This window comes from Festucalex cinctus, chromosome 6 (genome assembly GCF_051991245.1).
Source record: "Festucalex cinctus isolate MCC-2025b chromosome 6, RoL_Fcin_1.0, whole genome shotgun sequence".
Classification (NCBI taxonomy): Eukaryota; Metazoa; Chordata; class Actinopteri; order Syngnathiformes; family Syngnathidae; genus Festucalex; species Festucalex cinctus.
The window spans coordinates 797,543-813,886 of record NC_135416.1 but is presented as its reverse complement, the minus strand read 5'-3'; the positions used below and the strand labels follow the sequence as shown (position 1 = coordinate 813,886).

The window sequence follows — 16,344 nt, the reverse complement described above, 5'->3', positions numbered from 1 at the left end:
AGTAAATGTCAGCGTTTATCAAAATGTCTTTTATTTCCTGTTGGAATGTTGCTGGAATAAATAAAAGCAGTGAAACATTTTTTGGGGACCAAAAGACAAGTATTGAATGTATTGACACATTTACAGCGTACACACAAAAGGACACTTTTTTTTTTTTTTTTTTTTCTTCTGGCGTGTTTTTTTTTGGGGCCATCCTCCGCTTCACATGTCAGCGGGGCCCTTGATGCCTGAGTCTTTGGCCCCCGCGACGGGCGCCGCCACAGCCGGAAGGACGCACTGCGACGGCTCGCAATATCCGGCGGGCCCCGGGAGTCCCGGGGGGCCGGGAACGCCCGCGGTTCCGGGAGCCCCGCGAGGCCCCCGGGAGCCGTCGCGCCCGTCGCTGCCAAACGCTGAGCGTCCTGGCTGCCCTGTAGCGGGGATGGAACACGATCAATTCACAGATCGTCATCATCATTATTGAGATGCCAAAATTGAAATTGGATGAATTTGTTGTGCAAAGTGGTGTGGTTTACCTGGCAGACCAGGAGCGCCCGTAACTCCTTTCAGGCCACGGGCAGTGGGGCCCCGGTCCCCCCTGTCGCCTTGGTCCCCTGTGGATGGGGAAAAAAATAAAAATAATTTGCATTACGTGTGACTTATAAGACAAATATTAAAAAAATAAATAAATACATAAAAAACTAAACAGAATTTTTCTCCAAAAATTCGTTAGAAAACGTTGATAAACATTTAATGTTTTCCAAGAAAAAAAAAAACGAGAAGGAGGGAGTGGGCAATTAAAAACACTTTTTTTTTTTTTTTTTTTTTTTTTTTTTTTTTTTTTTTTTAAATTACAAATACTGTTAAAAAAAAAAAAAAGTTGAAATGATTCTCGATACATGGGGCTATTACGATATTATTCAAGGACTTGATGATATGATTCCGTTCGATCCAGTGAGATTCCGATTTGATGTGCAACAACTGGAACTTTTTGTCATGTCTTTTCATATTTAAGAATATGTAAAAATTCTCAAAAGCCCAAACGGGGTCGGCGGTCCCACCTTTGGGTCCTTTGCGGCCCAGGAGCCCGGGCGGCCCCTTGAGACCGGGAAGCCCTCGGGACCCGGCGTGACCGGGGAGACCGTTTTCACCACTGGGGCCCAGCGGGCCCGGTGGTCCCGGGGGGCCGGGCAACCCCGACGGGCCCGACTCGGGTCTGCTCAGGCTGGCCGCCAGCTGGGCCAGCTGCTCTGTTGAAGCGGCACAAAAAAAAAAAAAAAAAAAAAGTGATCATTAGGATCCGCCCTAACGATCGCCATGACGACGACTCACCTTGCATGACTCTCATGCACACCTGTTTGATGTGCGTGTCTGTCGGTGATTTGCCCTGCGTCAACACAAGCGCAAATTATTCACTTTGACTACTTTTGCAACAATAACTAAAAAGAAATTAAAAAATAAATAAATAAAAAAAAATATTGAGAACTAGTATAATATGAAAGTAATATAATTAATAAAGCGAACCGTCTTGGAAAATAATTTTTGTAATCAAAAAAGTAATATCACTGAAAGCAAACTTCAAAAGCAGATGACATATTTGTTGAAAAAATTATATATATATTTTGGAAAATATTTATTAAAAAATTAATTTTGGAAAAAAAATACTTTTGTAATCTAAAAAAGTCCAGTAAATGTGTCCGTGTTGAAATTGTGGATGTCGGCGTGACTCACGGCGAGTCCCTGTGCACCGGGCAGCCCCGGCACGCCCGTGTCGCCCTGCAGGCCTCGCGGTCCCACTTGGCCCGGCTCGCCCTCCTTGCCCTGCTGCCCTCGCCCGCCTTCCGCTCCTTTGTTTCCCGTCTCGCCCGGCGGGCCCGTCTGCACACAAAAAAGAGAGAAAGAAAAAAAATCTAAGATTTCCTTGGGGGGGGTTCGTCGATTAAAAAAAACAATAATAATAATATAAAATCTAATGTTGTTCTCATGCGGTTTATTTATTTTGTTTATTTTAATCATTTTTTTCTCCAATGAGTGTACTACTTTTATTTAAAAAATATCTTTTAAAAAAAAAAGTTATTTGTATAAAAAAAAGTTAACTAAAAATGTTGCTTGTAATCAAAGAGTCAAAATTTTTCTCAGAAATTACATTTGTTTTAAAAAGAATTGTGAAATAAATTAATTATTTATAGAAAAAAAATCTTTCTTCCATGAAGTATTATTTTGAGCATTTTCTTGGGGGGGTTCTTTAACGATTTAAAAATAATAATAAAATAAAATTGTATTTATTTTGTTTATTTTAATTAATTTTTTTCTCCATTGAGTGTGCTACTTTTATTTTAAAAAATACCTCAAAAATAAGATATTTATATAAAAAAAAGTTAACTAAAAATGAATAACTTGATTATAATCAAAGAATCAAAATGTTCTCAAATAAATGTACTTCAAATCATATTTAAAATCATCCCCAAAGGCTCATGCATTCAATTAATTACCAAAGACTAAAATGAAGAACATTTTTGTTATAATTATAGTTTTAGTTAGTTTTGTAAACATAGAATGTTGTTTCAGTTAGTTTTCGTTTTTAAAAAAGAAAAAAAGCATTTCCGGTTTTATTTTATTTCGTTAACGATTTTTTTTTTTTTTTTTTTTTTGAATTTTAGTTTTAGGTTGTTGTTTTTTTTGTTAGTTTTAGTTAACTAAAATTGCCTTGATTTTCACAAGATTAGCCAAAATTTCATTGTAAAAGTCTGACTCTTATTAAAACAATATTAGTTAAAAAAGGACCCCTGCCTCCAAGCCCCACGCAGAAACAAAACAAAACAATAACAAAAGTGAACAAAGTGTCGTTTTGTAGCAACGTACCGCTCCTTTCTCGCCGGGTTCACCTTGATCGCCCTGCAAGAAAAGGAAGACGAGGAAGGTGAAGAACTTTTGGATCGGGCCCGAAGACGGAACACGAGCTCGCCGTCGCCGCTCACCAGCTCTCCTCGATATCCCGGCGTCCCCTCGCCACCTGGAGGTCCCTGGTGAGTGGACGCCGCACATCTGTTTACCCGCGAAGAAAACGCGTAACCTGACTTTGGAGGATGAGGAAAAAAAAAAAAACACGCACCTGCTCTCCTTTGGGACCATCCAGACCCACGGAACCCTGATGGGGGGGGACAAAAACCCAAAGTTAAACCAATAACCACCGTGAGCGTCCACGTGTTTGTCGTTTGCCATTTGCCATTTTTGCATGTTCACTATCCACTGTTATTCCCTGGGAAATGCCAAAAAACAAGTAGTAGTAGAAAAAAAAAATTGATGACCATAAGATGAATCAGTTTTACACGAAAGCATTGTTTTGTTTTTGTGCGTGTGTATTTTGTTACCCTGTCGCCCTTCTGGCCCGGATAGCCAGCCGGTCCAGGGAGTCCGGGAAGGCCCACGTCGCCTTTGCTTCCCTATCACAACACAGTAGAAAAAGCTCAACAGACGGCGCCACTGTTAGTGCGGCGTACAGGAAATGGAACACCCCCCCTTGCTTGAGGGCATTCGTGGGCACAGGGCAGCTCTTTCTGCTTTTCCCTGAAAGAATTTCTAATACAAGATATGTGAGTTTCTCTTGAAAAACAAAAAATATATATCTGAATAATAATGAATATTTGACCCTTGTGAGGTGTAAGCAGTTAAGAAAATAGATGGATGGATAATGAATATTTGTAACTATATTTTGGAGAAGATAAGTTATTTGCTTTAAAAACTATACTAGTGACTACGAGTGACTTTTTTTAACTATTTTAAGATTACTGTTTTTACAAATATTTATTTACCAAAAAAAATAGTTACTGGATTTTTTTTTTGAATTTCCTTTAAAAAAAATAAAATCTCTCACAATTATTTTTCTCTTAAATTAGACTTCTTTTTTTTTTCCTTACCAAAAAATGGGAACAAAAACCACTGTTAGTGGCCCTAATAATAAATATAATAAATAATAAAAGTGAAATTTTTACTTTTTAACTCAATAAATACAATTTAATTCTTTTTTTTTTCAATTGAACTTAAAAACATAAAATATTATCTTAAAGATTATGTACCAAAAAAATGGTACTTAAATTTTGTAAGATTAGTAGTTATTTTTTTGTTTGTTTTTACAAAGTAAAGTGTAATGTCAATTTGGTTTTTTTTCCAATTTCCATTTTTTTTTTCTTACTGGGGGGAACCCCCAGTCCCCCCCCCCCCCCCCCCCCCCCCCCCCCCACTGTTAGCATCAGATGTAATCATTAGCCACTTGCTATGCTAACTGTGAAGTAGCGGCTACGTTTTTCCTTTGCTAGCAGAATGTGTGAGGTGTCTCTCACCCGTCCTCCTGGTGCCCCCGCCGGCCCGCCCGGCCCTCTTTCCCCTCGCTCACCCTGCCATCAAACCACAATATTACATCTAGCGTGACAACCTGACCGAGTGTCCCGCTGACCGGATTTCCCGGTTAAAAGCACTCACCGGTCCTCCTCGGGGTCCGACGGGTCCCACCTCGCCCTGGTCGCCGCGCTCACCCTGAAATTCAAACCCCCGTCCGGTCAGATTTGAGCGGGAGCATCAGCGGGAACATTTTGCAGACTTTCATACTTGCTTTCCCGAAGACCCCATCAGTCCCGCCACGCCCGGGTCGCCCGACACACCCTTGAGAGAGAAAAAGAAAAAAGAAAAAGGGCAATGTGATTAATCATATTGTGACCGATGTTGCTAATCGGTGGTGTTTTGATACCTTGGGACCGCTAACTCCTTTTTGGCCGTAAGAACCCGGAACCCCCTACAATGCACGGCAAAAACAAACGTCTTAGCAACAATTATTCAGTCAATCAACAACTAATCAATTAACAGAATTCACTGCTACAATCGTTTGTCTTTTGCATTTATTATAAATGTTTTAAGTAGGGCTGCACAATATATCGAAATTATATCGGTATCGCAATATTGGCCCATGCAATATGCATATCGCAAAGACAAGCAATAAGTTTGATATGGAATTTTACACAACTGTACGGAATACCTACTTGCGACCGGTCACACTTACGGGAAGACCTTGTAGTCCAGCATCACCCGGAGCGCCGTTCTTACCGGGAAGTCCCTGAACAAGCACCAGAATCCCCATCATTAAAAAAAAAAAAAGGCTCCTTCGAGTGACAAAGTGACGAGTGCGAAGACCGTACTCACCTTTGAACCAGGAAGTCCAGGGATTCCTTCCTGACCGTCCGGACCAGGAAGGCCCTGTGAGATCGTGTTAATTTCGTCAACAAAAACGAAACAAAAATAATTTCCTCATCACACATTTTGACATGAAGTTAAACTTGATAAATTAGCTAGTTAGCATCCAGTCAGTTTATAGCCATATTGTGTGTCTAACCTAAGTTTAGGTTAGCCTCAGTGAACACAACAACTTAGCATTTTTATAATGCTGTGATTTTAGTTAGCCTCATTGCACTGTTAGCTTTCCTGAGTTAGCATTAAGTTAGCAGACTGTTCAGATCTTATGACTGTATAACTTTAAGACCCAAGTCAGCCTAGCCTAGTAGCCTAACAGTACGTTAGCCTGTTAACTGTTAGCATTTTGTAGACAAATAATTTTGCTAAAGCTAAATTAGCTTCACTCGAGGCTAAGCCTATGTTAGTTGCTAGCTTGCTTCCTGTAAGTGTATAATTTCACTCAGACTAACGTTAGCCTTCTCTAAATTAAACCCCAGTTAAAGTTAGTGTTAAGTTGTCTCTTTCAAACCGAATAATTTTGCTCAGACTGTTAGAAGCAACTAAGTGCTCACAGCTAATTTTGCAAATACAAAATTAGCATGACATGTGGCTAAGCCTGTTAGTTGCTAGCTTGTTCTTGTAAGTGTTTATAACTTCACTCAGACTAATGTTAGCCTTCTGTAAATTAACCCCAGTTAAAGTTAATATTAAATTGTCTTTTTCAAACCGAATAATTTTGCTCAGACTTTTAGAAGCAGCTAAAGTGCTCACAGCTTCTCCCTTTGGTCCCGGTGGTCCTCTAATTCCGGAAGGACCTTGATCCCCCTGCAGAGACAGCAAAACCACGTTTAAGGCAGAATTGCACACGTTCAACAATTGGACACAACAATCTCAATCGGACCTGCACCCCCCTGGGTCCGGTCTCCCCGATGGCTCCTCTTTGGCCGACGTCCCCCTAAAATTTTTTTAGAAATTTGTTAGGCTGCTTATGGAACAGAAACATGACGTAGGAATTATTATTATTTTTATTTTTTTTCACAAACTACTATTTTTGGGGGGGGGGTTAATGTCATGACAGAAAAAAAAAAGTTGGCCACGATAATACTATGGAAGTGTATTGCATTCACTTGAAAAAAAAATCCTGTTTCTCTGACTATTTTTTTGGAGAGCTTTGTTGTTGTTGTTTTTTTGTTGTTTTTTGAGTATTTTTTTCAGTTTTTCTGAATATTTTTTTTCTGTTTTACTGATATTTTTTTCTGACATAAAAAATATTCAGAAAAATGGGGGGAAATTTCAGAAAAATAGGAGGAAAAATTACTCAGAAAAACGGGTAAAAATATTATTTAAAAAAAATATTTTTTATTTGTGGGTTAAATATGGGTATTTGAATGGTAGTACCGAGTCTGCGGTTCCGTACTACATGAAGTTGGAAACCAAAAAAAAAACTGGACGTCAGAACTCACTGGAGCTCCTTGGCCGCCTTGAGGTCCCAAGTCCCCCAATTTCCCTCGGGGTCCCTGTTTGGAGAGTTCTTGGTCACAAGTGGGACTGTAAATCTACTGGCGATGACGTGTCTTACTTACCCTTTCACCTTTGGAGCCTGCAATTCCCGGCAAGCCCTTTGCTCCGGCCGGGCCCTGGAAGAAGACGTATGTTAGCATGTGTTAGCTAATACAAAATAAAACAATTCCCTCTTGTTTTTGGTTATTTTCTGACTTAAAGTTATTGTTTTAGCGGTAGAAGATGGGTGGAAGTTTCTATTTTATAAGTTTATAACCAAATAATTTTGATAAGACTACGTTGGCGCCAGTTAGCGCTAAGCTAGCAGCTATAGTTAGCGTCCTGTGGATGTAATATACGTAGTTATTATGGAGTTCTCTTACCGGAAGTCCTTGAGATCCGACGTCTCCCTGCGGTCCTTGTTCGCCCTCCTCGCCCTGAAAGCATCTTTGACCATTCAGAAAAGTACTGTAGAAATGTGATTTATATTGAGTATTATCATTATTATCAACGCAAACCAGGGGGTAATCTAATATCGTTTGCGTGGCGTCTTATTGCAAGGTAAAGTACGAGTCCATCACCTTGTGTCCTTGTCGACCGGGCTCTCCGGACTCGCCCTTCACACCTTTGTGACCCTGCATGCAGAAAACGACCACTTAGTGTTTTGTTTTTTTGTTTGTTGATTTTGGCATAGAATATGTAAACGTACTTTCATGCCAGGCAGTCCAGAGTGTCCTGACAGCCCAGCTGGACAAGCGCTCGGGCACTAAAACAATAACAATTTAGTAGAGTTAGCATCCGGTTAAAAATAGCAATTAACAGACGAGCATCATGTAAAAAGAGGAGAGAGGTGTTCCGGGCATGTCCCACCCAGGAAACACTGGAGAGACCATGTTTCTTGGCTGGCTTGGCAAGTGCTTAGGATCCCACTGGAGTTGGTTGAAGCGGCTGGGGAGAGGGAAGTCGGGGCTTCCCTGCTAAAGCTGCTACCCCCGCGACCCAAACTTGGATAAGCGGTAGAAGATGAATGGATGGATAGATAGACATTGAGAGGAGCCAGTTGAGGTGGCTCGGGCATCTGGTTCGGATGTCTCCTGGATGCCTCCCTGGGGAGGTGTCTGGGGCAGGAGGCTCCAGGGACAACCCAGGACACACAGGAGAGACGGATTATGTTTTTCAGATGGCTTGGCAACGCCTTCCATCAGAGGAGTTGGTTGAAGCGGCTGGGGAGAGGGAAGTCGGGGCTTCCCTGCTGAAGCTGCTACCCCTGTAACCCGACCTTGGATAAGCGGTAGAAGATGGATGGATGTTGAGAGGTGCCAGTTGAGGTGGCTCGGGCATCTGGTTCGGATGCCTCCTGGACGCCTCCCTGGAGAGGTGTTTGGGGCATGTCCCACCGGCAGGAGGTTCCGGGGACAACCCTGGACAAGCTGGAGAGACGAATTATGTCTCTCGGCTGGCTTGGGAACGCCTTAAGATCCCGCCGGAGTTGGTTGAAGCGGCTGGGGAGAAGGAAGTCTGGGCTTCCCTGCTAAAGCTGCTACGCCCCGCAACCCGACCCCGGATAAGCAGTAGATGATGGATGGACTAGGATACATAATCGTCATATCAGACAGTTCTACCTTAAGGCCTTAGACCAGGGGTGGCAAACTGCGGTCCTGGAGGGCCGGTGTCCTGCAGGTTTTGCAGATTTCCCTACTCGAAGTGCAGCTGATTCCAATTAACAGGCTCGTTATCAGGTTTCTGCAGAGCTTGCTGATGAGCTGATCATGAATCAGCTGTGTTGAAGAAGGGAAATATCCAAAACCAGCAGGACTGCAACCCTCGAGGACCGGATCTCGCCACCCCTGCCTTAGACTGAACGTTTTCAAGTGTTCTGGTGTGAAACTTACCAGTTCTTGGCCCTGATAAACTCCCGGAGGGCCCTGGGGAAAAAAATTAAAAGAAGACTAAGAAAAAAATTCCAGTGCAATTCAAGCGTTGGCGCCAGCAAACGAGAAACTGACAGAGTTGAATTTCCTTACCCGAGGTCCCGCGACTCCTGTAGCGCCCACTTGGCCCCGCTTGCCTCCGGCACCCTGCGACCGACCCACACGCACGTTTAGTTTTCGTTTCAATCAGAGAAGATGGAGTGGGTGGTCTGGCCTGTCGCCATGTGGGTACTCACAGGGGGGCCCGCTTTGCCCATTTCTCCTGGCAGTCCGTCGCTCCCTGGGATGCCCTGGGCAAAAAAAAAAAACACGTTTTTTTCAAGAATTGTATTTTTTTTTTTTTGCCGTGTATTCTAAAAGAAGCAAAACTGCAAAAGAAGTTGTTTTTTTTTTCATTTTGCAAGTACTCACATCCAAGCCGTGTGGTCCCACACCCTGCAAGAGGCCACACATGCTTCACTTTACAGAAAGAAACATCCACATAAACACGAAAAACAACGCGTGTTGTGTACTTACGGGCTCCCCGGCCGGTCCTGGTGGTCCGGGATCCCCCTGAGGACGAGATCATGCATGCATGCGCTGAAAAATTTCCCCAACATTCAGTTGGTGATGCGCTAGAATCGTTCTTAGGTTGAACACGTTTGACGCGTAATCAAAACTCACTTTGGGTCCTTTTACGCCTGCCGAGCCTCGACCTCCGGGAGGTCCCACGGGTCCCTGCACAAGACCACAACGTTGCTGACTGATAGCTACTCGTGAGCAAGAAAGTTAGATTCTGCTAACTGTACAACTGATTGAGAATATGTTCACCTAACTGTTTTTCTGGATGTTGACTAATTTTGCAAGACCTTAGAATATTGTGTTCCCTTGCTATCAAAACATGGAACCTACCAAAAGAAAGATTAAAGTCTCGTCTTTCATCAGGGAAAAAAAAGTATATTCGTATCTGTTTCCGTTTTGCAGCAATTAGAATATAGCTAAGTTTCATCATTATTCACATTCCTGGTGAAAAAAACTAACAAAAAGAGCTTGTTGCAACATTGCCCTGGTTGATCTCTTATACTCTGCTGCCACCTGATGGACGTTTTTTGTAATAACTGCCGTTGCTTTAAGCCACCTCTTCATTTATTAAACACGACACAAAAAGGAGAGAAGAACACTATTCCTACATTTCTCTCCTGTTTTTTACACAAATCCTCATATCTCATAAAAAATCATTTCGGCTTCACTTTACAGACTCGTACTTATGAAAACCAATATAATTACACTCAGGAAAAAAAATATAGTACTAATTACTAGTAATCTTATAGTTTTTACTAAAATACCATCCTCCACGTCTCCCTCAGCCAACGTATGTGATTCAAATAATCAGCTAATCAGCAAGCTCTGGACACACTTGATATTGATCCTCACCTGTGTTGGCTGAGGGAGACCCGGAAAACAGGCCCAATAGGGGCCCCCCAAGGACCCAGTTTGAGACCCACTGCTCTCGTCTTTGCCAAGTTAAAAAAATAAATAAAAATCTGAAGTCAAGTAAGTCCTCCTCACCAGTAGATGGCACTACATTGCCACGGCCAATCATCCGCCATTGTGCTAATTGAGGCTTTTTTGTATGCAAAGTAGTTTGCGATATCGGTAACTCGAGTGAGTGCTTGTACTGAGATCGGTCTAGACCAGGGCTCCCCAATTCCGGTCCTCGAGGGCCGGAGTCCTGCAGGTTTGACATTTTTCCACCTACCAACACACCTGATAGTAAAGATGTTTTTAGTTCAATATTCTAACTTTTTAAAACTAAACTTTTTTTGAAACCCCAAAAAAATATGCATTTGGTGCTACATTGTTGTAGTTCAACTGTTTTTACTATTACGGGTGGGGGGTTGTGACCCAAAAAGTTTGCCAAGTCCTGGTATGAAGTCGACTTGCATGCAATCGTCTTCCTCGTTTTCTGTTGCAATCGAATGTAACCGAAGCCGCACGCGGCCACCAGAAGCGCATCCGCCTCAGCGGTACCACACACTGGCTCCATTCTGCTCCGTCTCCCCCCCAAAAAAGAAAAGTGCCCCCCGCCCCGCCCCGCCCCGCCGCCATTCCACACAAAACGAGGCCTGTTTCCATCAGGAAGCCGCCATACGCGTTCGACTTGCTTCGCGAAGCGAGCCTGGGAAAAAAAAGTTTGCTTGCTCACAAATGATTTTTAAAAGGAGAAACATCGAGTGAAAGTCAAATATGCTCGATAATATTAATAAGAAGAATGATCATTTATGCTTGTTTTTTCCATCAATTGATTACATTAACAGGTACAATGAGTTTATTTTATTTTAAAAATAATAATAATAATGAAATAATTTACTAATTTTTCTGATTTTGTACTATTTTTAAATGGATTGTTTATAATACATTAATTATTTAATTAGAAAAATGAATACAAATCAATTTAAAAAAAAAAATCTGTATTTAATTAATTTAATTAACCCGTTTGTGAGGAAATGATTCAATTAATACAACAAATAAATGGTTTATTTTGATCATAAAATAATATTGCCAATTTTAATTGTATTGTTTACAATTAATGTTGTTACCATTAATGAACCAACTATTTATTCAAATTATAGTTGTGTTTTCAAAAACATTTTCTCTTTTTTTATTTGCTATTTGCAATAAATAAAAAAATGAGAGAAAAATGTCAAATACAAATGAATTTAATGACTTTTAAAGGAGAAACATCGAGTGAAAGTCAAATATGCTCGATAATATTAATAAGAAGAATGATCATTTATGCTTGTTTTTTTCCAACCAGTTTTGGTTAAATTTAATTACAATGTATGCACTGAATATTTATTAAAAAGATAAATATGTAAATACAACAATTAATTTTCAGTTAATTGGTTTTTAAACCAATATTATATTAGTCACACTGAATCAGTTAAAAAATTATTGAATGAGATAAAATACAAAAAATAAGCCGAAAGAAGAAGATTCTTTTTTTTTTTTCTATTTAAAATGCATCAAAAATTAACTTTACTTAATCAATTTGGGGAAGATATTGCTAAATGAATGCAAAATTAAATAAATAAAATAATTCCCTATAATAAATAATTATTAATGTAAATTTTTCAAATGTGTAAATAAAGTTAATTTTTTTAAAACCAATATATGACTCACAATGAACAATTAGCAAATTATTGAATGAGATCAAATAATAAAACAAATGCAAAGAAATGTAATACATTTGTATGAACCAATCTGCTGTTTATTGTTTGCGGTTAGAGCTCAGCTGGCCACGCCCACGACTGGTCGCCGGCCAGTCATCAGCAGCACATGGAGACCATTCAACTGCATGTGGACTACGCCACTATTAGTAGCTATATGTCATCTTTTTTTTTGTATCTTATGTTTGTCGCTTACGTCTGCTCCTGGAAGTCCGGAAGCTCCGGGACTTCCGTCTTTGCCGTTTTCTCCGGCAGGCCCCTGCATAAAACAACGGCAAAACCTTATTGTGCGCATGTGTTTGTGCGTGTTTGTGTGTGTTGGTCACTCACTGGTCCGCCGTCCACTTTGGAGTCCGCTCCTCTCTCGCCCTGTACACACACAAAAAAAAAAAAAAAAAAAAAAAAAAAAAAAAATCGTATTTGGCCGCCGGTGCCAGTTTCATGAAACATCAAATTTGTGTCACTTGGGAAGAAGCCAAGAGGGTTGCGCAATATATCGAAAAAATACTGATATCGCGATATTGGCCTTTGCAATATGCATATCGCAAAAAAAATAAATAAATAAAAATCCCCTCCTCACCCTCTCTTTTTATTTGGTTTCCACACCCCGAGTTCCACGGGTGTTCCAACCCTAATAATGCAAATGCAAAACATAGTGTACACAGTGTACTTTATGAAAAATAGTTGGACATTATCGAGAGGTAATTAATTACTAGGGGTGGGAACCTCACAATACGATACAATCTGCGATACAAGGCTCACGATAACGATTATCTCACGATATGACGATACCACGATTGTCCATACATTGGTCAGGTAATAAATCCACGATAATCTACGATACAACTAATCAGAAAAATAATAAGAATTTAATATAAATAAATAATAAATACAAACTAAAATACATAATAAAATAAATAAATAATAAAGAAATTATAATAAATATTCATAAAAATTATAAAAATAAAAATAATTCATAATATATAATAAAAATAATATATATAAATATAATATAAACATAACATAAATAGATATACTATATATAAATGAAAATAAATAATAATTTAATATAAATAAATAAAAACTAAAATAATAAAATAAATAAATAATAAATAAAAAAATTATAATGAATATTAATAAAAAAATTGTAAAACTAAAAATAATTCATAATATAATAATAAAAATAATATATATAAATATAATATAAATATATAACATAAATATATATATACTACATATATATAATATAAATAAAAATAAATAATAATAAAATAAATAATATATAATAAAACTAAGCTGATGAGTCTTCTTCACCTGAAGACTTCTGTCCATTTCCCCGCCACTCTTATAGGCACTCCCCCTAGTGGCCCGCCAAGTAATTGCTCAATAAGTCCTGAACAATGGAGCCATTATAGTGACTGCATATTAATGACAAATATCGCGATACTCGCGTAGGCGCATCGATAATCTATCGGGAGACAAAGTATCACGATTGATCACGATATCAATATATCATCACACTCCGAGTAATTACAATTAACTAAGAGTACATTGAGTTTGATTATTTTGTTGCATGAAAAAAAAATGTTATTCTTTCATTCGATAATAAAAATGTCATTTCTTTAGGTACATGTTAAATATCGCAATAATATCAATATCACTATATTCAGCAACTTTATCTGATATTGCATGTTTTTCCAATATCGAGAAGCCAATCATGTCAATTGACAGGAAGTCGGCCATTTTCTATCAAAACGGCTATTTAGAACTCATTTGGGTCTTTTGCCAGGTGAGCATTCAAAGGCAAATCATTATGACCAACATCATTAGGTAAGCAGAGCTGCGCTAAGTTTTGTTGGATGCACAGAAATGTTACTTTACAGTTATAATACTTCATCATGTGACTAAATCATGCTATTCGGATACTCGGAAACGCTTGTAAATTGTGGGGAAAATCTCTAACATGCCTCCTTTAAATTCCCACAAAAAAAAAAAGCCAATTTGTGAACTTGTTTGGAGTGTTTGAAAAAGGATAAGAGGCTTTCATGCTGTTCCAAGCAGCTTTTGAGTGGCAAGCGCCGTGCTCGGGTTTCCTCAGCACGTCAAATATGGCGGCAAACTCACATCAATGCCGTCCACGCCGGGAACGCCGGCAATTCCGGGCGGTCCCGGGGGCCCTCTGGGACCCACCGGGCCCCTCTGCAAAAAATACATGGGAGGAAAAGAAGAAAAAAAAAAAAAAGAAGTTATTTTGACAAGTCATCATTAGACGTTGGCTGCACACAAGACGCTCTTTGTTCGGCTGATCTGAGGTCAGTCGGTGCGCCGGGATTAGCGATTGGTGCCGTGCGTGAATGTGCACCTTTTTATAATGCCACAACGACCTTCATACATGCGAACGTACAAAACACGTAAATGGAGCAGGCTTATTATTATAGTTTGGGAAGTTTTCATTTGAGTTTGTTATGATTTCGTTTTGAGTTTTGTTTTTGAAAATTTAATTCGTTTTAATTAGTTTTCAGGGTGGTTCTGTTAGTTTTTAGTAGTTTTAGTTCTTTAATAAATGCTTCGTTTTGGTTTAGTTTTATTTATTTATTTATTTTTTATTTAGTTCATTTTAATTAGTTTTCAGGGTGGTTCTGTTAGCTTTTAGTAGTTTTAGTTCTTTAATAAATTATTTGTTTTAGTTTAGTTTTAGCTTCAGTATTAGTTTTAGTTTGTTGTTTTTTTGTTTGTTTTTTTAAATATGTATTACTTGCGCGCAATATTAAAAAAAAAAAAAACACCATGGGAGTGATGTCATCTTTTGGTGCTTTTCTATTGGCTGTTGCTAGATGACGTCACTTCTGTGTGACACACCTTCAAACGCCCTTGTTCCGGTTCATGTCAAAATTTATCTATTTAAAATCACGTTTAAAAATCATCCCCCAAAGGTTCATGCATTCAATTAATTACCAAAGACTAAAACAAAGGATATTTTTGCTGTCATTATCGTTAATTTTTGTTAGTTTTGTAAACATAAAATGTAGTTTCAGTTAGTTTTTGTTTTTAAAAAGTATTTTTGTTTTTATTTCATTTTGTTCACAATTTTTTTTTTTTTATTTTAGTTTTAGTTTTTTTGTTAGTTTTAGTTAACTCAAATAAGTTTGGTTCCAACATGCTTTTAAAATGATTTGACAATGTCACAATAAATACCGTGGGCCCAAAAAGTATTTCGTTTTCCAGCGATTGTGCAAATGGGGGGAAGAAATCCTGGAAATTGTTGTACTGTCATCCACTGTCACAATGTCAGATTTGTAAAATAAGTTATTTGTAAATTGTGTAACTTTTTTTTGCAAGGCCCATATAATATTGTGTTTTATTGCTATAAAAACATGGAACCGACCAAAAGAAAGATTAGTCTCTTCTTTCATCAGAAAAAAAAAAGTATATTTGTATCTGTTTCCATTTTGCAGCAATTAGCATTTGAATATATCTAAGTGTCAGCAATATTCACATTCCTGGTGAAAACACTGTCAAAAAGAGCTTGTTGCAACATTGCCCGGGCTGATCTCTTAAACTCTGCTGCCACCTGCTGGACGTTTTTTGTAATAACTACCATTGCTTTAAGCCACCTCTTCATATCAGAAGCTGCATCCAAGCCTTCTGTGTGCTCTTACATAAAAAAAATAAATAAAAAAACATGAAAAACGTGTAAATCCGTTTTTGGGAGTGAAGGACAAAGTATTGAAAACGTGTTTACACGTATTTGGGATTGAATGAGTTTAATCCAGTTCATGTCCTGGCCCGTTAGCATGTGTGTGATCCAATGCATGCGAGTCAAATGTATTTTTTATGAAGGTCGTAACTCAAATCGAACACAATCAGAGCACATTACATTTTGAAAATTCCACTTTTACAGCAACGGATGATTACGAAACGTCCATCCGCACTTTGCCGTCACAAACTGTTTGCTTTGACTTGCCACAAAATAACCTCAAATAATCAAGCACTTTTGTCTCAAAACCAAGAAAACGAAAAACCGTCCTCCTCTTCGTTACAAACATACAATTGTTTAGAACAAAATACGTTTGAGGAAACGACATGATCAACAGGTCACACTTTGACTTATTAGCATCTCGCTTGGGTCCATTCCCATGTTGAGAACATCAAGCAGCAATTTTTCTCTGTCAAATTGTGCCGTTGGATGGAAGTGAATAAATTGAGCGTTCACCTGAGCCGAGGCGAGGAGAAGCGCTTGCAGCAGGAGGAGCAGCAACCGGCAGCTCCTGGACACTTCCATGATCTTCCCGGGACTGACCGTGCCACCGCGAGTCCCCGTTTTCCACAGATTTGAGAAGATTACTCGAGAAAGGGGCCACCTGTTGGACTAACACCAACCCCGGCCCCCCCCACCGCCCTCACTGCTGAGAGGAGGTCCTGTTTATTCATCTCTTCCAGGAGCAGGAGCAGGAGGAGGAGAAGGACAAGAAGTGTACCTGAAATGGAATTATATGGAGGTA

The 16,344-nt window shown here is 39.2% G+C and overlaps 2 protein-coding genes across 2 annotated transcripts in view; one reads left to right on the top strand and one right to left on the bottom strand.

Moving 5' to 3' along the window:
- Positions 1-12,046, top strand: part of nup133 (nucleoporin 133) — a 33,224-nt gene extending 21,178 nt beyond the window's left edge. The window contains exon 25 of the mRNA XM_077523608.1: positions 11,901-12,046. Coding sequence (XP_077379734.1) covers positions 11,901-11,992 — 92 coding nt within the window. The 3' untranslated portion in view covers positions 11,993-12,046. The remainder of the gene's footprint in view (positions 1-11,900) is intronic.
- col9a1a (collagen, type IX, alpha 1a) overlaps positions 76-16,344 on the bottom strand; it is a 17,521-nt gene continuing 1,252 nt past the window's right edge. The window contains exons 2-33 of the mRNA XM_077523610.1: positions 16,056-16,320; positions 13,967-14,041; positions 12,173-12,211; positions 12,039-12,101; positions 9,297-9,350; positions 9,150-9,185; positions 9,045-9,068; positions 8,870-8,923; positions 8,727-8,780; positions 8,595-8,627; positions 7,412-7,468; positions 7,284-7,337; positions 7,086-7,139; positions 6,786-6,839; positions 6,666-6,719; positions 6,104-6,157; positions 5,974-6,027; positions 5,173-5,226; positions 5,033-5,086; positions 4,724-4,768; positions 4,585-4,638; positions 4,459-4,512; positions 4,320-4,373; positions 3,351-3,422; positions 3,092-3,127; positions 2,958-3,002; positions 2,842-2,874; positions 1,711-1,857; positions 1,312-1,366; positions 1,041-1,229; positions 516-593; positions 76-410 (exon numbers count right to left, since the gene is read on the bottom strand). Coding sequence (XP_077379736.1) covers positions 202-410; positions 516-593; positions 1,041-1,229; positions 1,312-1,366; positions 1,711-1,857; positions 2,842-2,874; positions 2,958-3,002; positions 3,092-3,127; positions 3,351-3,422; positions 4,320-4,373; positions 4,459-4,512; positions 4,585-4,638; positions 4,724-4,768; positions 5,033-5,086; positions 5,173-5,226; positions 5,974-6,027; positions 6,104-6,157; positions 6,666-6,719; positions 6,786-6,839; positions 7,086-7,139; positions 7,284-7,337; positions 7,412-7,468; positions 8,595-8,627; positions 8,727-8,780; positions 8,870-8,923; positions 9,045-9,068; positions 9,150-9,185; positions 9,297-9,350; positions 12,039-12,101; positions 12,173-12,211; positions 13,967-14,041; positions 16,056-16,124 — 2,061 coding nt within the window. The 5' untranslated portion in view covers positions 16,125-16,320 and the 3' untranslated portion in view covers positions 76-201. The remainder of the gene's footprint in view (positions 411-515; positions 594-1,040; positions 1,230-1,311; positions 1,367-1,710; positions 1,858-2,841; positions 2,875-2,957; positions 3,003-3,091; positions 3,128-3,350; positions 3,423-4,319; positions 4,374-4,458; positions 4,513-4,584; positions 4,639-4,723; positions 4,769-5,032; positions 5,087-5,172; positions 5,227-5,973; positions 6,028-6,103; positions 6,158-6,665; positions 6,720-6,785; positions 6,840-7,085; positions 7,140-7,283; positions 7,338-7,411; positions 7,469-8,594; positions 8,628-8,726; positions 8,781-8,869; positions 8,924-9,044; positions 9,069-9,149; positions 9,186-9,296; positions 9,351-12,038; positions 12,102-12,172; positions 12,212-13,966; positions 14,042-16,055; positions 16,321-16,344) is intronic.